The sequence below is a fragment of the Pagrus pagrus genome, assembly GCF_965226575.1.
Source record: "Pagrus pagrus genome assembly, chromosome: 12".
Classification (NCBI taxonomy): Eukaryota; Metazoa; Chordata; class Actinopteri; order Spariformes; family Sparidae; genus Pagrus; species Pagrus pagrus.
This window is the reverse complement of record NC_140196.1, coordinates 20,876,043-20,901,787: the sequence shown is the minus strand read 5'-3', so window position 1 is coordinate 20,901,787 and position 25,745 is coordinate 20,876,043. Positions and strand designations below refer to the sequence as shown.

The following is a 25,745-nucleotide window of genomic DNA, read 5'->3' as shown; positions in this document are numbered from 1 at the left end:
ATTCGTGAGTAGAGCTTTTTTCCGTCTTCTCCTTTATTGAGTATCAGATGTTTACAACCCTTCACAGTGATAAAGAACATTAACTTATATACGAGGCACATTAGATAAGAAAGAAAACATAATATTGCAAAGTAGAACTGCCACACATGGCAAATACAGTCACGTTATTCCTACATAGCTAGTTAAACGACCTTTTCTTTTATATTATATAATCAAAAAACAGTATATTTATCCTGAATGTATATTTAACAATATTTTCTCAATTGTTGTTAATATATCGAAAACATTTTCGCTTTAGCGTGGTGGAGCAGAATAGAAAGATGACTGCACGACAGTCATTTGTTTCTCACAAGTGGCGGAGTTTAAAGTTTGTGCTGTTATTTTGAAGTAAGTAGCATCATTTCCGGTATTAGCCTAGCTGTCTCTGGATAACGTGACGCAGCTGAAACACAGCTCGGTGCTGAGGACTCCTCCTCTCGGTCCACATCCCGTTGGCTGGACGTTTTATGGGACACACCCACGGTCTGTCCGCTGCTTCTGCTCCGTTGTCTTCAGACATTAATGCTCAGAGAAGAATATATTTAATAATGTCTTTTCTATTATTTGAGTATGTTGTGTGTGGATACTAAAGACTCTCCTGTTGCCTGGTCAAGTGTTCAGACGAGCAACAGATGGAGCCTTGTTAGCTCCATCTTTATTAAATAGACCCTGTGCAGTTTAATATAATCTAATATTGAGCCATAAAGTCTACTTTTATGACAGTTAGAAACACCTGTCAGTGTGTGTAGTCCAGAACAAAACCTCCTTTGACTCTGAGCTCGGTAAAAACAAACACAGGCACTGATTTTACATTTCTAACCATGTCAACACAACCTGAACTTCACAGACTGTGCACATGAGCTGGTATCAGACTCTACAGGTGGAGGCTAGAGGAGCCACTTTAGGCTCAGTTATCTTACCCACACAGAGGTCAAAGGTCAGATTGACACTGAACAGCTCACTCAGGATCACGGCCCTCATAGAAAGACTTGAACACCTGTGACAATAGGTGTAACTGGATTGACACTGCGAGCTGCAGCACCCCCAAATCTCACCTGCTGCTCCTATTAACACATATCTTGACACAGTGCACCTTTAAAACCTCTAGGTATTTTTTATCACCGGAGAGAAATCAGTGTTTAAAAGAGAAAAAATAAGGGTGTTGAAAGGATGCATCTGCTGACCTCAGCTTCAGTTAAAACGGTGACAGTCATGTGTGGGAAGTGAGCCGGTGCAGGCTGACATTACGCCCCTCTGCTCTTTGATTGCTGCATTGATTGCCCGCTGGCTTGATTCAGGTCAGACCTGACACATATCGACCCGATAAGAGACAGTCTGTTTTACAATCCGGCCAGTCGAACACTATAGAGCCTCTCTCGACAAGTGGATGTTCAAATGCAGCTCATACTCTTTAGACATTAAGCGATATGGCTCGCCTGAACTGGGCCTAATGGACTGGGCAGTCTGTGGTGAGTGCATTTTAAGCTTTGTTTGTTTGTTTGAGCTGAAGTGGGATTTCCTCTGCTTAAAATGTGCTGGACATAAACTTGTGTGTTACACTTCTGATCTGAGATGAAGCAGTGAATCCAAATTATTTTAACAATAATATCATTTATTATGGGCTATGGAAACATTAAAATTACTTTTAAAAGTGTGGATTTTGTGTTGCATTTATTGTTTACAGGTCTTCATGCTTTTATCTTTCTGTTAAATCAATCCTCATGCTTTTAAATGGAATTCTGCATATTTGCATACAGTGGTTAAATTATTTTAAATGAATAAAACTAAAGAGACAAGAGAGGACAAACAATACATTTTAGCAAAGGATATCCAGTATGTATTCTGTCATATGAGGGTTTTTTAAAATCTTTTGTTTACTGTAATTTTAGTAATACTCAATCAAGAATGCAAAAATGTTAATTTAATTAGTTTAATGTCATAAAGAAAAAGAACTGTGAACCTTATTGATTAAACATTGACTGATTTAATAATTTATTGACCTGCAGGGGTGGACAATGTGCCCCTCTGGCTCCCTGTGGCTTTGACATTTTACATTGAAATGAACCGTTATTGGCCCACAGTGGTTATTACATTCTCCCACAGTAAAAACACACAGACTTGTATCTGTTCTATCAAGTTGTGATTAATTGAATGATCCTGAGCTCATAGTGTGTTTTATGCTCAAGCCCGAGGGTTGAGCAGTATGTGGCTGAGGATTTAAGGAGGAGTAACTCACACTGAAATGGACTTTAGTCTTTTATAGACTTTTTGTTTTTTTTACTTTTACTGTTTTTATACTAGGCTGCAGCTATATGTTTTATTTATGATCAAAGGAGACTACTTTTTATTTTGTACATTTTTACAAACACAGGGAGGACTTAAGCAGGCCTGTGTATATAGTTCTGTATTGCTACTCTATTTCTTTTCATTGTTTTATTGTCTTATTATTGTTTTATTTATTGTCTATTTTTTTATGTATTTATTTATTTCATAAATGCACCAAAACATGGCATCATTGAAATGGAAACGCAAAGTTCAAGTACCTTATAAGCATAAGTAGACACATCATGTGAAAATATTAATGAATGCTCATTCAGGCCTGTTTCCACTTTCCAGGCTGCGTTACCTTCATTATAACACACAAATATGTGTTGCGGCTCCAGATAGATTTTTTTTCTAGTTTTTGCTCGTAAAGGTTGCTGACCTCCCTGACCTGGTGGAAGAGTGTATTACCTTAATGTTGAAATATTGCATATCAGCATTAGGGGGCAGTAATATCTCATAAGAAGCATCTTTAGAAACAAATACATTTCCTTTCTTGCTCTAGTCATTTCTCTGTCTCTGTCTTGGCTGATAAAACCAAAGAAAATCTGAAGCAGATAACTCACTTTGAATATATGAATGGTTTTAATATTTGTTGAAATTGTCTTTTCATTTCTCAGAGTGAGGAGGATGCTGAGCAGAACAGAACACAGAGGTATGTGCAAAGTCCCTTTCCACCTCCCTTGTCTTGGCCCTAATAGATAAAATACTCACACAACTGGAAAATAAAAGCAATGATCCCCGTAACAGTGACTCTTGTAAAGGCTGAACCCAGGGGAGGCTTTTCATCACACCCTCCAGTTAACCTCTGACCTCTCTTCTCTGGCTCTTGACCTCAGCTCATAACCTTCGAAACAGGCACTGTAAATGTGTAACAGGCTCAGGTGGAGTACTTATTGATGTGTGTGTATGTGTGGCCATGTCCTGCACCTCCTCCTCCTCCTCCTCCTCCTCCTCTTCCTCCTTCAGGCGTGTGCAGCCTGCTATCATCAGTGATGTCTGGAACAGAGTCTCACACAGACAGAGAGGAGGACTACAGGTTCCTCCACAGCATGCTGATGGAGAAGAAGCTCCACCTGCTCTTTAAGGTGAAGACACATTCAGGCTTGTTCGCTGCCACTAATTTAAGTTACAGCGTCTAGTTTTTAAACAGCAATATTGTCTGCAGGTGGAAGTGTTACATAAATAAAAGTAATGAAGTATTAACAGCAAAATGTTCATAAATGACCCAAAGTAACCGTACAATACCATGATGTTCAGGAAGAAGAGCTTCTTATGTAATTACTCAGCGCTACTAAGAAGTACTAGTAAAAGTAAAAGTAGAAATACCACAGTGTAGAAATACTGAATACTGAATAAAGTCATGCATTCCAAAACATTCAAAAGTATTATTAACATCAAAATATACTTAAAGTAAGTCAAATTATTCAATATGCAGACAGGCATATGTCAGAATAATATAATATAATACAATACAGTATATAATAATATTATATTATTGCATTATAATTATTGATGCACATAAGGGGCATTATGTAGATTTGGGGAAGAAATTCAAACTCAAAATTCTAATATTTACAATATTAATGAGGTGATAATACAAACTCGGAAATCTTATTTTTTCCATAAGTGAATAAACAAGTTGTTCTCAGAGGAAAATAAGGTCCCAGAACACTGTTTGAAGCTAGAAAGGTGGCAGGGTCCGCCACATATAAACAAAGTGAAACAGTATGAAACTGTGTTGTCCTTTAAGGTCAGTTTGTGTATTCAGTTTATTCAGTCATGGAAACAAAGAGAGTTTGTTTATTTAGTTTGTTTAGGCATAAAAAAATTCCAGTCTAAGTGAAAGTCTTTCTCTGATTTAAATGACTTCCCCAAAACTACATAGTGCTCCTTTAATCACTTAGATATTGAAGGTGGTAAAGATGGTTTAAAGGTGCAGTATGTAAAAATGAGCTCAAATTATCAACAAAGAGTGAAGAAATAACAGTATTGATGTTGTGTTAAATATGCCTCGTATTGTGTTACAGAGATACCTAATGCTAACCAGCTAGTCCTGGATTGTCCTGGTCCAAAGCTCCTGTCAACAGCAGCTAAAGTTAGTCAGCAGTTAGCGGTTATTCTGTTATTATGCACTCCGTTTGTTTTAAGTATAAATTCGGCAGGTGGCCAAGTCTTACATGTTGCATCTTCAACTGTCTTCTGGGTAGCTTGAGAATTTCTTCTCGGGGGTCAGTGAAGTTTTATTTTAATCAATAAACATCAAACTATATCTGCAAAGTAGTAACTAGTATTCATATACATGTAGTAGAGTAGCTCAAATTTGTAATTAGTAGGCCTAGTAGAACAGCAGTAGCAGCTTTGTACTAAGTACTTAGTATTTGCAGTAGAAGTTGCAGTGAGTGCCTTTTTACTGCAGAGAAAACCTTTATTGTGATACTTTCCTGACAGATCCACGAGCGTCTGAAGCGTTTCGAGAAGCGGAGCCCCATCCCCGTCCAAGAGCACGCAGCGAGTCTGGCCTCAGACGTAAGCGACTCCCTCCAAACATCTTTTGCAGATAGACACGCTGCCGAGGATGACAGCTTGACGGCAGAGGGAACGGGGAAGATTTTTCATCGCTCAAACTGTTTCCTCTGATACACAGACGACTTTCCTGTCACACAGAAGCACCAGTGGAACGCGCATTCCTCCCCATGTGTACTGAATTATGAAATGTTATCGCAAAACTCTGTCACCTCGAAGATTATTGCCTGAAAGGCTGTGTTTGACAGCAGATATCATTCTGTGACTGTGTGCCAGGAGTGAGGTCACCGAGGACAGTGCCGAGCAAAGGGCTGCTAAAATCATTTTGTGTGTAGTCTAATGTTTCAGGTTGGAGGAATATAATTAATTTCAGATTTAAGATGAAGTGACAGAGAGTACTCCCACTACTGCTGTGACTGAAAACGGCACGACCGGTCTCTATACCCTTCATATTTCACTTTCCAGTCCTCTTCATTTCTGTTTCCATCTCATCATTCTTATGTTTCCATCTCATCCCACTATCTTCTATCGTCATGTTCCAGCATCATTTCCTCATTTTTCCCCTCTTGTTTCTGGACAAAGTGTTAAACAAGGATGTTCCTTTAACACTTTTCCTTTACGCTGTGCTTCCATCTTTTCCTCTCTCCATCCCCGAACCACCCTCTCCTTCCATTATCCCTTTTCTATATTCTTTCCCCTTTGTCTCCATTTCTTTCCTTTATCTTCTCTCTAATGTAAACCCTACGTAATGTAACTCCTGCCATGTTTCCATACTGTCTATCTACCCCTATCCTCTCCCCCCTCACCCCTCACCTCTCTCCGTCTCCTTCCCTTCACTCCCTTTGCCTCAGATTTGGTTCGACAGCCACTCTCTGCCTGGCTTAAATCATCAGGACCTACTGGAAGGGCCAAACCATAGGTCTGTTTCCCCTCAGAGAGGCTTCTGTTTGCTCACAGTGGAAACTAATGACCTTCATGCATTGTGTCTCTGGAGTGTGCCTCGACATCTTGAAGCAGTAGAAGTCATTACAGTAATATGCTTGACAAGACGGGCGACTGCACACAGTCACCCTCCTCCGCCTCTTCACTTGCCGCTGACAGTCGAGACTGCTCTGTTTTAGCTGTCGCCACAGCTGTCGTGTAGCCTTGAACATTCGGGAGCTTTTTTCCGACAGTGGCTAGAAGACACAAAACCGAAACAGGAACAGGGACAAACGGTCAACACGAGGAAGAGAAAAGCAAAGTCCCAATGAGGTGAATGGGGCCGTAGGACAGTGTAGAAAAAAAGGACAGCACTGATGATGTGTCACTGCACATGAAGTTTCATTTCACGAAACCTTTTTGCCTCTCCGCGCGTTTCTCTGTCTCTCTTGGCTAGCACGATGTAGACTACAGCAAACCTCATTTAGGCCATGATATAAATGTATACCTCTAATTATAAAAAACATATCCTGCCTCTCCTCTTTTCCTCTGCTTCCAGTTGGCCGAGGAGCTGATACACCAAGGCTGGAGAGATGAAGTCAAAGAACTGGTTGCCCTCTTTTCCAAACCCCACTTTAAGGTGAAGCGTATTTCCTCCCTGGTGATGTGATCCTTTAGCTTCAAACACGTGTGTGTCGACCTACAACTCCCTCAGCCGAGTCCTTTGTCCAGTCAAATCACATCATGGCTAACACAGGAGCACACTAACACAAGATCTAGATCATTTTAAGAAACGTGCCTGTTTACTTTGTTGCTTAGAGTTGGCAGAGAAGGTTGATACCACTCCCCTCCGTGTACAATAAGTATGAAGCTACAGCCAACAGCTAGTTAGCTTAGCTTAGCACAAAGACTAGAAATAGAGAGAAGCAACCATAACCTTTTTAAAATACATTATTGTATATATACATTTTTGATCCTTTCGGTAGATAGATAACCGTTAGCAATGTGAGCTAGCCTCACGCTAACGTTAGGCCACTACAGCTCGTCTTTACACTCAGTGCTCAGATGAGCTGCCAAAAATGAAAGTGACTCACGTACACCGTCTTGTGAAAGCAAACAGTAAAGCTCCGACCTCGTTGCTGGATTAGGGATTTAAATCACATATCAGAGAGAAGGAAATTATTATGTGTACACGTTTTTAGGAAGCCAGCTAGGCTAGCTGACAGGCTAACCTTGTTAGTTAAAAACAACTATAAAAACTCTATATACAGAAACAAACAGTAAATTATTAACAATATGTAATGTATGTGCAGAAATCTGTCTCTTTTTCATTTCCTTGCTGAGAGCTAGACAAGAAGATTCTGCTCCCATGCTAGCAGGTGGAACAGCTCGCCATGCTCTGTCCAAAAGTAAAAAAACAGCTTTGGGGCGAAAAAAACACACTCTGTTGTTTTTAATACTTTGCTTTTTGTATGAATTATGGGTTTATATATATCTACTGAGATAATTTTGTTTAAAACATTCAGTGGAGACCTTAATTATCAACAGAATGTGAGCAAACATCAGTTTTGACATTTTGTCAAAGACGTTTATTGTATTGCAGCGATATCTATTGAAGTTAGCATGCTAACCAGCTAGCCCCGGTCCATCCTGTCTCATAATACCACTCTGTATCTCTAGAGGTGATAGTGGCTACTTGAATCCACTTTGGGCAACTAGCTGTGTGTGGCAAATTTTATTATGTTGGACAGAGCCAGGCTAATGTTTCCCCTTTTCCAACCTTTATTCTACGCTTATTAAGCTAACTGGCTGCTAGCAAAAAACAGACATGAGAGTGCTGTCACCCGTCTCTGCTCTTCTCACTCTAAGAAAGCGAATAAGTGTGTTTACCAGCCTGTTGAACGATTCCCTCACATGGCTTCTTAATCTCTGTCATTTTACCCCAAACTGTGCAAGAGTTCAGTTTTTTTTTTATTACTGAAGCATATCCTATAATTGCCATTCACATGGACCATTTATGAAGCAAGAACGTTATTCACTCTGAAGACGCTGTTTTGCTCCCTTCAACTTTAATGCCCCGATGAATCATTAGAAATAAAAGAAACCTACCCATGAATGGTGTGGTTCAGTCATTTCTCTTGACATGGCTGACACTGGAGCCGTAAACTAATTTACCATGCACTCACGCTTCATCCGAGCCATTCTGATGCTGTTCAGGAGACTGAACACACACATCAAACGGCTTGTAGTATTTTGTTTCCTACATTCAGCTCTCATTTGGGTCACACAAATTGACAAATTAATCCGACTGTAAATTTTATTTAAATTGATTTCACCTCATCATCGTTCTGCCCGCTGAGAGGTGCTGACATCCATTAACCACACTGGCATTGAAGCTAATCTACTCCCTGGTTATGTTTATTAGTGTTCGCTCATGCGGAGGCCCAGACTACTCAAATGCATGTTTCCTTATTTTAGATGTGCTGACAGTCATATTTCAGACACACACACACACACACATGCACACACACACACACACACACAGTGTATGGTTTTCCAGTGAGCTGCAGAAGTCGTGGCTTTTCTTAATGAGGAGCCGAAGCCAGCCGAGAACTAACAGGTTTGTTTAAACAGTCTTAATGACCTGTTTGTTCTTGGCCTCGTCGCAGGCGCTCACACATACTTATGAGAAACTCCAGGTTTAATATTCTGTAAATGAATGTTTGTTTTTTGAAAACCTGTCTCTGAAAGTGGCCAGAGACACATTGCTCACGCGTTGGCAGCTTCTGAGCAGAGCGACTGTTGATGGACACGGGGATAACAAGTAGACTAACTGACAGATGGATTGGCTGATTGTTAAAATTGAGTTGATGAGCAGATGTTTCCCCCCCTCTTCTCTTTATTTCTTATTACAGTAAATTCACTTTCTGGGGGGAATTGTACTCACAGCGAGAGATTAACGTTCATCCAGAATATTGTTTTTCTGCAAACAAACCTGTTTTTGCGCTGCCAAAGTTAACAAAGAGTGGACTTAAACGAACTGTCTGGGCATTGATAGTGAGTCATATATCAATTCACAGTCCTGCATTGGAAAAGGGGTTTTGTCATGTTTGAGCAGAGCCAGCGCGGCTGCAGGCGGAGGCACTGTCAGAAGTGTGGGGGGTTGATTTCAGGTGGCCCACAGTCTGGCAGCGTATCACAAATTAAGTCAAATTTGTCATTTTGGCATGGGCAAAGGTGAAGGTTTGCCACCAAGAAGAAAAGGCTGTGTTTGGATTCAGAGTGCAGAAACCACAGACGTGTTGGAATTTAACCCAGTCACCTTTAATCAGTCAACAGGGATCGGTTGCATTGGTTGCATTTGTTGTTTGACCTAACCGGTCACATTTAACCATCTTTAGCCCGACCGGTCGATCTAAAAGTTTGTTTTGAACCTGCTCTGGTAAAACTTGTGACATTCGTTCTTCAATTTGTTCACAATGCCAAACTCGACAGCAGCCTGACAGCCAACACCCCAATTTCCATTTTGTTCCGAGCGTGCTGCCGGCCGCAGCCAGTTTCCATATAAAGTGAGTTGCTTTAGAGAATACTATCCCCAGTGTCACATCTGTTCGCAGCATCTAGGATTTAAAGTGACTTATGGGAATGCAGATTAACACCTTCACTGTATTTGTGTTTCCTTTGCAGAGTCTGCTGTCGGTCCTCGACACTGTGGCTCAGAGAGACTTTGAACCCACTCTGCCACCGATACCTGATGATGTGCTGGACGAGGACGAGGATTCGGTCAAAATTGTCAGTCTGGTCAAAACCAAAGAGCCCCTGGTCAGTACACATGTCTTTTAAAATGTTAAAAACAACAAAAACAAATCTTGATACTACCAGAATGAGATATCGTGTTATAATGTGTAAGCTTTGGTGCATTTGCTAATTCTGTCTTTGAACAGAGCCAGGTTTCCCCCTTTTTCCAAATCATTATTTAAATATTATTATGCTCAGCTAAAATAACCACCTGAGCAGCATATTCATGTTATTGTACAAACAAGTAAGTGTTTTCATCTTATTTCATCTAACTCTTCCAAAAAAAAGCAAATAAGCCTATTTTCCAGTAGATTCATGTGTCAAAAGTTGTTTTCTTCCTTTGTCACAGCTCGTGCAGCAAGTCTAGTTAACCCTCATCAACAGAAAAATGTATTTTCCACTCTCCCAATGCAAATTCTCAAAAATCTTCTTAAAAAACAAGTACAACTGTACTCGACTACGTCAGCCTGTGTCTAATTTGCTCTACGTGGCCTTATAATGCACAAAAAACAAACGCAAATGCTTGCATTTAAGTTAAGACAACCATGTAACAGGGAAAATGGACTTAAATAGTGTAATTTGTCCATCCAAAAGCATCTGACATACACAGGCAGTTCAAAGCAATAAACATACCCCAGGGACTCAGCTGAAGTTTTCTGTAATGACTGAACTTATGTCATGTTGTCAAACAGCGTGACTGCTCGAGCCCTGTATGCCAGCGTGTAGCGGGCCCACGGGCTCTGGAATGACAGGAAACAGAAGTAACGGTTCCTGCAGCAGCCTGGATCACCTTTGGGTCTGGCCCGCTGCTCGACCAGGAATCTACATCGTCAATTCTTCCACATCTTTGTTGCCATATATCTGCTGCGAAGCACAACATAGTTTCAGCATTGTTAGGTGTGTTTCTCTCGGTGTTCGTGCGTATGACGCATGTGTGCGCACTGCAAAACCTGAGTTCTTTAGAGCGACTGAGCATTTAAATGGATTGGGATGATTTCTCTTCTGTTTCTGATGGAAATCAACCCGTTTCAAAGTCTTTAATCATAGCTCATTTTCAGCAGCCTTATTCCAAGCTATTGTCACTTATTTCTGTAGATTTCCTGGATCAAGTGAAACTGGACTGAAAACCAGTCAAAGTACAAAGAGCGCAGAGTTTCGCCAAATGCTGCAAAATCCTCTAAATTTGTTATTTTAATAATAAAAGAAAAGTTTCTGAATTTTTTTTTTTTATCTGCATCTGGATCAAAATCTCCATAAAATTCAAAGAGTGATGGACAGTTGTGGGGAACATCTGCCAGATCTCTTTCCATTCAAGTGGGTCCAGTGGTTCATTAAAATATATCAGAAATGTTCAAAAATGCCCTCGAGCACAAAGTTAGAAATTCCTTTCAAAAATTCCTGGACCCACATCAGAAACGAAGCATTTGTTTCTTCGCCGTTAGTCTTACTTTCCACCAAATTTCACTGAAATCTGTCAACAAGTTTTTGAGATATCCTGCTAACTGAAAGACAAACAGGCAGCAGCCAGAAACACAACCCCTGTGGCGGAGATGAGCCCAATCTGAGGAAGAAAAATGTGTTCTTAGGGGTAAATGTGAGAGTAATTGACTTAATGATGGACTTTTTTTTCAGTGTATGTATGCTGGTGCGTTAGTGGTTGAGCTCTCGGGGGAATGTGCAGAGGACCAATAATAAAGAACACACTTTTGTATTGATCCCAAAACTAGATTGGAAGGGGACTGACCTTTGTCTGACACAGTCTCTTTGATCGATCCAGCATGTTCCCGTTTTCCAGACAACAGGGTTACACCCGAGCGTGAGCTGATTGTAGTCAACTACATAAGATGCTCTTTCCATTGCGATTTGCTCCACATCAACAACATCTGTTGAAAATAATGCTGATTTGGATAACCTTTTCCAGCGCTTTGTGTGTTACATGAAGGCAGCCGGCTAAATGGTCCCGTCTTGATACAAATAGCCTTCAGTGGAATGAAGAAGCTTGTCTGCGCTGTAATCAAACCAACATGTTGTTTTCACTGTCCATGCTTGACCTCTTTGCCTCTGTGCATCATCCTTTTTTTTTTTTTTTTTACCAATCACTATCTTCAAGGGGGCAACAATTAAGAAAGATAAATCCACCGGGGCTATTGTCGTGGCCAGGATCATGAGAGGAGGCGCAGCTGATAAAAGCGGTAAGCTTATGATAAACTTCCTTTACCAACCTGTACCTTCCTGTACCTTCACATCAGGGTGTAGTAACATTGTTATGGTGCATAGTGATTGTACATGGCATAGAGAAGAGCGTGTGGTACATACTTCCATATGTATTTCCAACACTTTGAAGGCCTGATCCATGAAGGAGATGAGCTGAAAGAGGTGAACGGCATCTCCCTGGAGCACAGGAAGCCAAAGGAAATCCTTCCTCTCCTGGTGAGTCTCACCTGTGCTGTTCGGTCACATCGTTTTCTTCAGTGTTGTAAAGATAAGGCTGGCTGTTCTAGATTTTTCCGTATTTTTCTTTTGCTCGAAGCATCAGTCCGTCTGTCAGTACCTTTCAATTTCTCTCGCAAGTCTGTGGCTCTCAGCTCCAACTCCTCTTTTCTTTTTTTTACTGTTGAAGATGTGAAACTTTTTGAAAAAGTCGAATACGTGGACTCTTTTTCTAAAAAAGGAAAGGAAAAGAAAAAAGAAAACAGCTGGCCACTGCAGTTTTTAGCTAATGTTACTTTACATTAGCGTGTTTGTTTGGGACTACTTCCTGTTGTGGACTCATCTACATTTGGTTTATTGTGAGTGTGCAGAGGAGCAGGATGTGTGTTTGTGTTGATTGGGATTGATTCTCAATAAACCACAGTGTCGATGGTAATGATAATGAAGGAACATGTCGCCCTCTGCAACACTGTGGATCATTGATTTTTTGGGACAACAATGGAGCTCTGTGACACAGAGAAATAAGATATATCAGATTTTGGCTGCACAAACAATGTTTGTTAGTGGAGTTTTTTTCATTTATTTTCTGTCTGACAATATCCCCAGTCCTATCCTGGAATGCAATATGAGGGTGGTGATGGTTAGCTTTGGGCCCGTGTCCACACAAGGTGTCCTTCTAGCAGAAGAGCGCTGGCAGTGTGCTGTAAACACTGTGAGTTTTAAAAGTTGACTTGACTTTAAAAAAGTCAGGAAACCAATCACCTCAGAATTACCCAGTAAAGTAGACTAATAAATTGAAGTTGTACAAGCTAAAAAGTTTTATCAGCTCAAAATTATTAGTCCGCTCTAATTGGTCACTTTGTCAGATTTTATTGTGACACACACTATAGAATGTGACTTAGTGACTGTACTTAAAAAACTGCCTTCTTCAAAATTACCAAGTAGGTAGACTAATAATTCCAAGTTGATACATTTTTTTAGCTTGTACAACTTAAATGTATTCGTCTACTTTAGCTGATAATTCTGAGGTTATTGGTTTCCTGATTTTTTAAAGTGCAGTCAACTTTAAAAATTGACACTGCAGCTGACAATGTGTACGTTGAAAAAAGCACAACACTCACCGGCAACATTCAGTGTTTGGACGATCTGCTCCCACAAATGAGCTGCTCTGTCTCAGTTATGATAGTTTCTGTCTGATAAAGCTCAGGAAAGTTCAGAGCAAACTTCTCCTCCAGAAACTAGAAGCGCTTTTGACGAGGCGGCCACATGCTGTTGCAGACGCTTTCTCCTTATTGGTAACAACTGACAAAAAGACACTGATGAAAACATTATGTGGACACGGGCCTTAGCTTAAATATAGACTAGAAATAGGGGGGAATAGTTGGCTCACTACAAATCTGCCAAGAAATAAACTATTTTACTCTCCGTTCTTACTCTTCCATTTTCAAGAAATGATATTAATATGTTGGTTACTAAACTGATCTGTGCTGGTATGCTCTTCCAGCCCTTTCCCCCTGCTTCCATTCTTTATGCCATGCTAAGCTAAGCTAATCGGCTGCTGGGTGTAGCCTAACATTCACCGTATAGATGTGAGAGTTGTATCAGTCTCTTCATATAACTCTCAGCAAGAAAGAACAGGAACGTTTCCCAAAATATCAAGCTCATACTCCTCATTACTGTTCTTTTGCAGGCTTGTTCAAAGGGTGAAGTAAAATTCAAAATCATTCCTGCCTCCTTCAAGGAAGAAATGGCATCAAATAAGAAGAAGGTAAAGTAAATGTTATTAACTACACATATTTCGTGCTGTGAGTACTTTGGTTTAGCATGCAACTTGACTGGATGGAGAAAGCTGCCCACCTGGTTTCAGTAAAAGAGATGAAATCAGCGGTATCTTGTGTGTTTGGTTATATTTTGTGTTTTTGCCACAATGCTGTCAGGACAGCAGCGCGTTGTCAAGAAGTAAATTCAGATCAGACAGTCAAGGTTAAGACACTCACCAACTTCGCCACAATTTACAGCATTTTGTGACACGTCCCAGCGCGTTGAGCCGCATCAATTTAATATTAGCGATGAATCCAAACGCTGTATGTGGAAAAAAGTTCGACTTCCACACGTCCTCTTTGTTTAGGATGAATTCTGGAGCCCTACCAGCACATACATGCAGTGGATGTCCAAGCTGGAAACTGTTAGAGCAGGGAGCATTTGTAAAGGATTAAGACAAATTATTTGTATGATCACCGCCATTCCTCAAAAATGACACCAACACATGATAAAAAGCGCCAGACGAAGTTGTGCGTTCGTCGCCAGGGTACAGAGGAAGTTCACAGAGCTGCGGTAGGAAAATAAGAGAAGAATGAGCAAATACATAGAATAGGACATTTTTTCACCTGTTTGTCTGTTTGAAGGCAAAAAACTAATAAGATTTTCTTTCCCCAGCTGTTTTTGCGAGCTCTCTTTGACTACGATCCCGATGACGATCCCGCCGTTCCGTGCAAGGACGCAGCTGTCGGCTTTAAAAGGGGCGACGTCCTCCAGATTGTCAGCATGGAGGATGACACCTGGTGGCAGGCCCGTCACCTCGGGGACAGCAAGGCTCGGGGAGGGCTCATCCCCTCGCGGCAGCTCCATGAGAGGTGATGTGGTCGTGTCTAGTCTTTCACAAATACTTTCATTTATTTAAATAAACTGCAATAAAATATCTATAATACATTTTTAATTTCTACAGGAGAGTTGCACTACAGCGACCCAAAGCCCTGTTCAGGCCTCGACGAGTCAAACCACCAGGTGATGAACCAACATTTGTTCAATAAAACCACAGCACCTGAAAAGAATAAAACCTTTTAACACGTCCCAATAAACATATCAGAGCTCCTTTAGTGCTGAGCTGTGAGGTGGACAGGTCATGTCTGAGGATCACGGCCAAGGTCACGGGTGGGCTGCGCTGCCCTCCTGTTGTACTCACTGCTTTTGTTTTTCTCCACATGCTCCGCAGATGAGGGCGAAGGTACTGTCTGTTTGAATTTGGCTTTTTAAAACTCACCTTCAGCATAATTTTAGATGATATCATACGCGTGTATATTTGAGGTTTTGGTTTGGGGTTTTTAAAGATTTAAGAGGTGTATTATCCAACAATAATAGTCGTGTAATGCTCCCCGCACCACATTTCCAAAATGGAAAGGATTCTGTTAAATGTTCCTCAGTTGTAAAGAAGCAGGTTTAAAGTGCAGCCCGCTGCAATGTGCTAGTTTTTTTTGACTAACAATCACTTTGTAAGAGTAAAGTTGTTATTAATAGTTCTAAACTGTGGATATCATTTCTACATAAAACTATTATTTGAATTTCCAAAGCAAAATATTAAGACATTTAGGTCAGAACATATGTTAATACTTTGAGTATGAAATTTCAGAGCAACACAGATATCATGCCCCTGTGGTTTGTGTCCAGATTTCCTCACTCTTTCCCTTTTCTCTCTTCCTGTTATTCCAGTCACGGAGGATGTCGACTACAGCGCTATAACAGGGATCCACATCGGTGAGATGTTCGACTGAGTGATACTGGAAAAGGGACGAGTGTGATAAGAGAGTACACAACAACACGTATATATTGAATATCAGTGGTCGAAAAAGTATTCAGATCGTTTACTTAAAGGATAGCTCCAACAATTCTACACACTTGAGTGTGTTTACAGGTCTTGGGGAGTACGACTGCATATGTGAGAAAAGTAATATAAAGCTTTTTGTGGATCCAGAGGACGTTGCCTGGAATAAACTGCCTTCACTGATGTCACTCAGTGGCAAAGTTGCATTGTGGGTAATGTAGGTTTGTAAGTAAGAGGAACGTGTGGAATAAAAAAAAGGGTGATATCTCTGGTTTGTTTTTAAACTGTGTTATGTTACAGACGTACAATGTTAAACCAGCTTTCAAAACCTGGTGCCTACATTAACCGCTGCAACTCAGCCACTGACCATTTTATAATACTTTTTTCACATATGAGTGAAGCAGTACCAAAAACATATAAATATGTTATTAGTAAAGCATTTAAAATTTTACTACAAATGTGGCGTTCGATCTCCCACCTTCCTTTGCATTTGTATCAAAACACAGCTGTTGTTCGAATCATCAGCCCAAGGACATTACATTAAAACATGGACACAGCCATGGATATGGAGCCCCGTTCATTCCTATGAAAGCTGCTCAGTGGCGCCAAAATGGCTCGACTTCCCAGCGATAAACATACCCGGATCTTCAGTGTTGTGGGCCAATAGAGCGAGTGCATCAGAGCCTCCTGCCTACCGAGCCGGCTACCTTTCAGCTTAGTGCCGGCTAACTTGAATGTGGATACAATAATTTAATCGTGCTGAATTTGTACAGCAACTAAGAATTAAAGTTATCAGATAAATATAGTGAAGTAAAAACTACATTACCCTCTGAAATCTACTAGAAGAAAGGAGTGCGTACGAGTAAGACCTCAACTGTACTTGAGTAAATGGACTTTCGCCACTGCTTCAAACTTAGCAATAAAAATAGATGGAGGAAAAACCAGCAACAAAAGGAGCCCTGGTTATATTTTCAGTACAAACCGGTTCATGGGATGATGTAGTTTTGTGGTTTGGAGATTTGTGGGAGACGACTGGAACAGCAAATGTGGTTTTCAGCCTTCCCATTTATCCCATTTGTCTTGATCTCATGGATTGGATATGATGTGCTTGATATAATGTGTGTGCATACGAGCCGTGCAGGATGTTCATATGGGGGCGCACACTTTAGGCTGATTGTAAAAAGGCTCCTCACGTTTGTACAAGGCAAGGTAATTAGAGGCGTTGCATTGTATCAATCCTAAGAGTCATGTGCATTTAATAATCCGCAGTTCATCTTACTGCAGGCCAGGTTCCACCTGAGGACGTGGTTCAGACTCTGTTTCCTCTCTGTCTGGCATGTAAACCCTTATTGATGCCGCACGACCCGATGACTTCATGCAGGGTAATCAGAGGAGAGAGTGAGTGAGAGAGGGGAAATAGTTGAGCGCTATGTGTAGATGCACAAGTGAAGGCAGGAAGAAGAAGAGAAAAACAGACCAACAGCTTGTGTCCTACAGGGTCCTTTTGCAAACTGATTTTTTGTTTTTGATTTTTAATGGTTATCTGGCTGGTCATCAGTAATAATTCGACCCAAATGGGAAATGATTTTATTTTCTCTCTTTATGAGAACTAGATGAGAAGATTGAAACAACTCTTATATCCGCCTGTTGAATATGAAGCTACAAGCAGCAGCCAGTTAGCTTAGCATAAAGAGTGGAAGGAGGGGGGAGTTTTACACATAAGTTGTGCCATGAATTATACATATGAATTTGTCCAAGAGATAGACAGATAATTTTGCAAGTCAAGAAAGTCACAGTTTGTTGTAAAGATAGTAAAATACCATTTAGTTTTGTGTAAGACCACTCGGTGAACTACAGTGTCTTGCACCAACATGGCCGCCACCTGTACAGAAAAGTACTGAAAACAGTGAAAATAACAACAACAGTGGTTTCAGTTAAGTGAGACGTCACTTACGCGACTGTGGGATGCATTGTCGTCCTATTTATGTACTTTTATTGTGTAATTGTGTTTATTGTGCCTTATAATGTCTATTGTATTGTATTGTAATCGTCTATAAAAGCACTGATAGACATTATTTTAAGCCAGCTGCTAGCTGTTTTACCTGCTTCCCAGTCTTTATGCTAAGATAACCAGCTCAAGTTGTAATCCTTTGTCCCTGTGATAAATGTTTAGTTATCTCTTATAGTTAAATGACTGATGAACCTTTCGCTATCTGGCTATGATGTTAGTGGCGCACCGAGTCCTGTTGCTACAGGTGCGTCCGGTGTCTGGGCTAAGTTTGCGTCCACACTTTTCACTGAAAAGTTGAAAAAATGTCAAAACCACCAGAAAAACGTGGCACGCTGAGCAAGAGAGGAGCTCGCTGTACTGAAGGAAAACAATGATTTTACTGGCTACTTATTTGTAGCAACACATCTCGGTGTGATCGACTGCTAACTCCCGTTTCATCGTTACTTTAATGAACAGATAGAGTTGTATCATTTTCTCATCTCACTCTCTTTCTATCTGATAATGGTAGGAGCCCTGAACGGTCTCATGTAAAACTGCAGGCTGCGGCTCGTATCATATAATCTCGACATTATGGCCCATTTTATATGTGCTGCATGTCATCGCTCTCCTCTCAGTCTTATCTCTCCTCTCAGCCTCACTCACTGTCAAGTGGAGCAGAAATATCTTGTAGCATTTCCAAAGAAGAAGTAAGATTTTACGGCTGAGAGCACTTTCAGTAACAGAGGAGAATTTAGCTGCCAGAATTACTTAAGATTGACAATTGCATAATGTTTTCCTCTCGACCTTATTCCGTTGTAGGAACTCAGAATTCTCATTGGCTGTATAACACCGGTTTTAAACACAGTGTGTATCACCTTTCACATTTCTGAGTGAAATCATCAGTTTTAAATTCCACATAAACAAAAAGTTTGAAATCTCTTCTCATAGTGCCGTGTTTCTCAGAATGAAGCCCGGAGTGGAAATGGACGGATATGCTTACAAAGTGAAATTACAGCTGACGTCAAAGAAAGCCTGGCAGCGCTCCATCACTTAGCAGCAGTTAACATCATGAAGGAGAGTGGGTCTGCCAAGCCAGGCCAGACCACAGTCGCATGGCAGACGCTGGCTGTCAGACGGCCTACAAGCGATGCGTTACAGACTGAGTTGCCGTGCCTTGAATATGATTTGTGCTGTTCATGGTCGTGCAGGATATTTGGGTGCCGGTGCTGATGGATTCTCACAGTGTGATGTGCTCTCAAACTGTAGCTCTCCCTTCCGTTATCATCTGGGTATCTCTGGTGGTTGTTACTTTCATCAAACAGCACAGACATAGTTAGCCACTGCTGGTGAGCTTAGCAGCGCATTAAGCAGCTAAAGAGCCAGTTATTTCCCTCAGAAATCAGTGCAGGACAAAAAAAAAAGAAAAAAGATAAAAGCAGAGTTAATAGTAGACTTACATCCGCCAGGTGGCCAGAAATGTGACTAAGTGAATGCTAATGTCGCTCTCCATCTGCTGGATGTTGAAATTGGTAGTGGATTGTTCCCTAAAACATTCGCCTTATCAACTTTATAAGCTGCCAATATGCCAGATGTTGTGTTGTGCTGCATTTTAGTGGCCAAAAAATCAATTAATGCAGGTTTTAGGACTGTCGTAAAGAGAATATCCTCTTGTGAGCTTTTTAATAACACACCTGGGAGGTCTAAAAGTCCATCTCTCTCTTATCCAGCTGGTTTAAGAAGGAGTTTCCGACTTGGAAGAAAGAGCAGTCGGGCAAAAGAAGCGGCGCGGCACAGGAGGTGGAGCACAGGGGTGCACGGCTCCATTCGTCCCCCTACCTACATAGAGGTGATCCCCTACCACAGAGACCCCGAGGAGAGGCACCGTCTGGTCGTTCTGGTTGGTACGTATAAGCTTAATAAAGAGGCGACCTCCCTGTGAGCAGCTAGAGTGGTAAACTCTGTGCATAACATGCTTATAACCTTCATCTTATAACGTGGGAGTTACTGTGGTAACATGTTCAGTATTGCACGTTGTGGTCAGTCGTGTTCTGTTTTATATTATCCCGCTGCCTTTTTTTCCATTAAAAAAAAAAAAATCTAAATAACGTGATCCCATTCACTAAAAGGACAATATTCCTGAAGCTGTTGTTGATCAAAAGAAAACGTAAAGCATTGATGAAGATTTATGTTCCCACTCTTGAGTGCAAGAACAATCCTTTCCCATCAGAACCACGTAAACACTGTCAGAAAACTCCAAGTCAGAATATATTGTGTTCTCTTAAGTTACCTTGTGGCCCACCCCAGATTCACTTCCCTGCCAATCCTGCAGGCCTGCTCTATGTATTTTTTGAGCTATATCTCTCCCCGGGGAATCTTACACTGAGCCCTGCTGCGGGTCTTTTTAATGTCATATTACGATACAACTGTAGGTCATCTGTGACCGGAGAAAGAAGAGGAGAGACGGAGGATGAGGGAAGGAAAATTGCGAGTGAAAGGCAGAGAGGGGAGAAACACAATGAAGGTGCAAAAACAAAACCAGATAGAGAGGAGATAAATGATCGATGAATGGAGAGAAAGGGATGAGTGGATCGTGAATCAGATCCCTCATAATGTCAGCCAAGTGCTCCATCATCAGACTAGAACAGTTAAGACAGCTTGGATTTAGATTTAGACCTCTATAATTGAGTTGGAGCTAAACCCGACCCTGGATTACGTTTTACTGTCTGCTCTGAAGCCTCTTCATTGACCGGAGGTCATCATTAAGAATATATTCTTATTGGCAATGAGAGTTATAGACAGGAAAACCAAAACCTGGATCGTTAAAACAGGACCAGCTGGATAATGTCCTACCAGGTTGAAAATATGTCCTTTTTTTGTTTGCATGGCACACGCACTTTGAAGGAAACAATAGGCCGTTATGCCCCGGGACCGTTGGTGAAAGTGACTGCCAGCCGCTCTAAGCCCTACAGATCGTGTGACTCCTGAAAAAAAAGGTCAGGAGAAAGTATCCACAGAGCCTGATGATGCTCCTCTCCAGTTTGCTCTGTGGCACAGCTGTGAAAGACATCAGCAGTGTAAGAGAGCACAGTCTATAAACTTGATATTTTGTAATGTATCGAGCTCATGCAACGCTGTGATGGAAAAGGCAGGTATGTCAGGAATCCTACTTTCAGACGGCGCTCCATTAGAGGCTGATGCAATCTGGGGCTGCACAGACCTACTTTAGGAGAAAATCCCAGATGCTGCAGCGTGTGTGTGCGTGTGTGTGTGTTTCATCCTGTGCATCCTACACTATAATGACACTGATACTGTGTGACTTTGCAGATGTCACATTTAGATGGGATGCTATGGATTTAACAGAGGGCATACGAGCGTTTAACATAGGAGAGAAAGAGCGAGGCTGGTCGGAGAATCATTTTCAGACTGAAATCAGGATGAAATCAGAGCTCCGTCTGTCTGTCTGTCTGACTCTCTCCTGCTCCCTTTCTCCCTCTCTGATGATAAAGACAGATGTGTCACCAGATTGCTATGCCTGTTTGATGTTGTCGTGAAGAAAACATTAGTGATATTGGGAATGAATACCCCGGTACAGAGCACAGTTCACAGTTTGATCTTTGTCTCCAGGGCCCGACGGCGTTGGCGTTAATGAACTGAAGAGGAGGCTCCTGCTATCCGACCCCGACCACTACGGCGTCACCGTACCACGTAAGACAGACGGCTTAAAGTGTCACCTTTACCTCCCGCGCACACAATGGTTTTTCTCATCTTTGAAAAGCTGTCGTCAGCCTGCCGTCTTGTTCTCCTTCCAGACACCACACGTGAGAAGAGGAGGCAGGAGAAGGAAGGGGTGGATTATCATTTTGTATCAGTTCACATGTTTGAAGAGGACATTCTCAATCATAGGTGCGCTCTTGTGGTTTCCTTTCCCATGGTGTTAAAAATAGTCCCACTTGTGTTTTCACTCACTTTCCCTCTCCCTTTTCATGAGGGTGAAGTCCGCCATCTCTACTGCAGTCTGATTACCGTTTTATACCATCTTTCCTGTCTGTGTCTGCCCGTGTTTCTTTGTAGGTTTATAGAGTATGGGAGATACAATGGACACTACTATGGAACAAGTCTAGACTCTGTGAACAGAGTGATGGCTGAGGGCAAGGTGTGCCTCCTGGATGTGCACCCTAGTGTAAGTAAAGTACGATGACATCAAAAAAGATCATTTTTGGCTAAAGTTGGTGCTTTACACAAACACAAACAATGTTCATTATAAATATTACCTTTCCAGAAATTTTAATATTTTATTATATGACCTGTTGATGTTTAAATAACACAAATAAAGTCTCCAATGGCCGGTGTGTCACCACTACATTGTTTAGTTCCTGGCAGCGGTGCTTCCCTCTTGGCTAGGCCGTCCATCGAACACTGACCGGCAGTCAGGAGGGATCGCCTCAACCTCCACATGTGTTAATCCCTTCCAGTTAAAGTCTTTGCTAACAAAGTTGGCAGTCTTCACCCTCAGGTCAATAGTGGGAATTAGCAGTTATGTAGTAGTAAGTAGTAGGGAGTCAGATATTAACCTTTCAGACATAATCTCCGTCCATTCATATACACCTGAAAAGGTGTTGAAAACATTGCCAGCAGCCATTTTTGTCTTTCTTTCCCACCACTGTATTATCAATCCCCGTCACCGACTACCACGGCTCAGTGATAAAGTAGCCTCTGAAATCCTGCTAGAGGATGTGAATGCAGCACTAAACACCATACCTACTGAATCCACAGCCGAAACCATCAGGCTGATATACACCACAGCAACAGTCATCCTTGAGATGCTCGGCTACAAAATGAACAACAGTAGAAACAGGATCCTCCGGGGTGAAGGTGGCTAGAGGTAAAAATCAAGGCAACATGGAGAGAAGTGAGCCAGTTATCACCGGGTGATACCGGGTAACAACATGGTCAAGTAGGAGATAAGACCTTCAGAAGAGACCAAGACTGATCTCAACTACTACAACACTACCCAGTTCACATTTGCCAGTGATGCTACGTACACTGATAAGACGCAACCAGAAAGCAAACGTGGGTGTGTTCATCATTGTTACCATTGTTATCTCAGTGTCAGCCTGTCCAGACATCAACACTAACAACTGAGTTTGTGATTATCTTGACCCTGCAAGAAGTTTTGCCAAAAGGTCTGTTTTCAGTGACCCAAAACATCAGTTACATGTGTTCGAAAGACCAAAACACACAACAAACCTTTGTTTAAGTGTGCGTGTGGACCGGGCCTTAGCCAATAATGCTATTTAAATCATCAATATTACCAATCCTCTACACAGAGCAACCACAGTCCGTTCCAAAATGAAAGTTCAAAACCTCTTTCAAGTTTAATACTAGTAGATTCAAACCATGCATTGGTCTCAAGGGGCTGATCTTCTCAAATAGTGTTTCTGCATTGTTTAGACAACTAATTATAGGATAAATATTGACTTCTGCCTTCATCTGCCTTCTCTCTTTTCTATCTGTCCGTTACTACAGAAAATAAAGCACGTGTACACATGTGAATACAAACCATACGTGGTGTTTGTGAAGCCGCCGCGTATCGAGGAGCTGCGCCTCACCAGGCGGAGAGCTAAATTCATCTGCGGGGAAGAGGACAAGAGCTCGGTCAGGGTGTTTTCGGTGAGAGAAACTATGACACATCAGGTGCATGTGTGAAGTCAGGTGCTTGTTCCATGTCTTGTAACACGGAGGGCGGCGTGAGGTCGAACATCCACAGACGTACACACACCTAAACCCCCTTACTCATGCGTGCGCCCTGCTTACACATGGTTGACCCTGCGGTGAGCATTTAAGAGACGTTTAAGAGACGGGGGGAGTTACAAGGCTGCTTGGTGGGTGGCGTACAGGTGAGAACATTTTGTCCAGGAGGTGAAGGCTTGCATCTTGTATGTATGTGTGATGAATTGAATGAATGAGTCAATGAGGGGAGGGTTCGTATTTGATGTTGTACTGGAGGATATTAAAGCAAAAGCATCTGTGTTTGATGGCAGATATGTTTTAGACGTGACAAAAAGATGACTTTCATAATCCCCATCTGGCTTCTCACTCACCGTTTGACCCCGGCTGCCCACGTTGCCCTTATTAAACCCACGAGGTCACACACCTGTGTTACAGCCCAGCTGGAGTTTGCCCAGTGCCCGGCGCCGCAGCCCTCAGATAGTTCAGGCATAACTTACAGGACTGTGCTTTCACCTCACCGTAACAGCTGGTGTGAAAAGGCCTCTTATCCTTTACTCTCAGCATGTAACGACGTGTTACGCCTTGGTCTGTATAGCTGAACGGTCATGTGGATCCGTTCCATATCTTGTTACGTTACAGTATGTGCAGTTTATTGTAAAACAACTTCCCAGAGGATGTTTTTTCTCAACACATGGCCGTGTTTCAGCAGGTCCATCAGCATTCCATCAAAAGTATTAACAATGAAATCATCGTTGATCATTAATTGCTGTTACTGTGTGTTTTAGTGCTTATGTGTGTTTATCTTTTGCTTGACGGCCAGTCAAAGGACACACAAATCAAACTATTAAATGTAAGTGTATTATGTGATGCTATGGTGATCTCTCGTCACAGGAGGAGGATTTTGAGGACATGATCAGCTTGGCTGACGACATGGAAAGCCAGTGCGGTCACTTGTTTGAAAAGGTGATCGTCAACGGAGATATCGCCATGGCGTTCAGAGAGCTGAGGGCCGACCTCGAGAGGGTTGAACAGGCAGAGGTCCAGTGGCTTCCTGCAGAGTGGATGTGCTCATCACCAACGAAAGCTCGGAGAAGTTGTGGTCACTTGGATAGCTGGATTTGAACTCTGAAGAAGAACATTTTTGAAAAAGAAAAAAACGTAATTATACGTACGCAATGAAGTTGGAATTTTTGTCATATTTTAGAAATTTTTTCGATTTGTAAACAACTCCTGTGACTGCAACAGTTTTCCATCATGTCCCTCAGCATGTATCTCATTAGGCAAATAGAATCCATCTCTCCCTCTCCCTCCGTCTGTCTCAAAGCCAGTTTTTCTGTTGGCATTTGGCTGAAATAATGTCGGCTCGCAGGACCGACGAGAAGAAGAAGAAGAAGAGGAAGAAGAAGAAGAAGAAGGGAAAAAAAGGAAACTCTCCAGAGCTTGTGGCTGAGTGTAATCCTTCCCTGCCAAGTCGCAAACATCAGCATGTAATTATTCTGACAGCTGCTGCACTTCAATTAACTGTAATGTACACCAGAGAAATATTATTAGTAGCAGTCAGGCAGACACTTTGCCAACAACATGCTCTACAAAATCGGGACACAAACAAGATGACAGTCAATTAGACCCTCGATGAAGGACGAGGAAAACCTGTTTTACACATGCAAGTATCAGAATTATGTATACTGTAGGTGCTTTAACCAGCCTGTGTGTTTCAGTATATAACATAGTCTGTAGAAACTCAGTTGTCAGTATTTTTTAAGACTTATTTTGAAGATATAATTCAGAACATTTCTGCATTAAAATGTCTACAGAAAACAAGACCTTTGTTCTGTATTTTGTTGAGTTGTGCACTTACATTAAAGGCGCAGCACGTAAGAATTGGCCACCTTTAATTGAACAACCAGAGTAACTGCTAACTGTATTATTTTTATAGGCAACATCCATGCGAGTAGCTGCTGTTAGCTTGTTAGCTTAATTAGCCATGCAGCTAGCCAAACTGCCAGGTAGGCTTTGCTGTTAACAACGCTAGCACAGGAGATTTGCTGGGAGAAAGAGGCAGGGGCTAGCTGGTTAGCATGCTAACTTCAGTATACATCTCTTTAACGCAATACATTGACGTCTTCAACATAATGTCAATTCTTTCATTTCTTCACATTCTGTTGAAAATGTTTTAATATATTGAACTAAAATCGTTGCATATCGCTCCTATTGTTCAAGGTAAAACTTGAACACATTACCTCATCCGTGAACATTTCTGCTTGAGTCATTTCGGATTTCATTGACCAAGGTGGTTGTTCGACAGCTCCACGTTAATTCACAACATCATCTTTTGTTTTCACTGTTTTGATTGAGCGGCAGAAATTACATGCACATTTAAGCACCCTATGC

The 25,745-nt window shown here is 41.6% G+C and overlaps 1 protein-coding gene across 3 annotated transcripts; it reads left to right on the top strand.

Moving 5' to 3' along the window:
* Positions 1 to 443: 443 nt before the first annotated feature.
* On the top strand, positions 444 to 25,121 carry LOC311265996 (MAGUK p55 subfamily member 7-like). Of its 3 annotated transcripts, none has more exons than XM_084368184.1 (18): positions 444 to 522; positions 2,982 to 3,016; positions 3,331 to 3,449; positions 4,813 to 4,890; positions 6,368 to 6,448; positions 9,496 to 9,630; positions 11,717 to 11,798; positions 11,951 to 12,036; positions 13,727 to 13,804; positions 14,473 to 14,669; positions 14,762 to 14,820; positions 15,523 to 15,567; positions 19,352 to 19,525; positions 21,249 to 21,329; positions 21,434 to 21,527; positions 21,696 to 21,804; positions 23,151 to 23,294; positions 24,246 to 25,121. In XM_084368184.1, the coding sequence occupies exons 2-18, from the start codon at positions 2,992 to 2,994 to the stop codon at positions 24,474 to 24,476; spliced, it is 1,818 nt and encodes a 605-aa protein (XP_084224310.1). In that variant the 5' UTR covers positions 444 to 522; positions 2,982 to 2,991; the 3' UTR covers positions 24,477 to 25,121. The 3 variants fall into 3 exon arrangements, with proteins under 3 accessions (XP_084224310.1, XP_084224309.1, XP_084224311.1); XM_084368183.1 differs by having other exon boundaries at positions 459 to 1,508; XM_084368185.1 differs by lacking the exon at positions 4,813 to 4,890 and having other exon boundaries at positions 459 to 1,508.
* Positions 25,122 to 25,745: the final 624 nt, after the last annotated feature.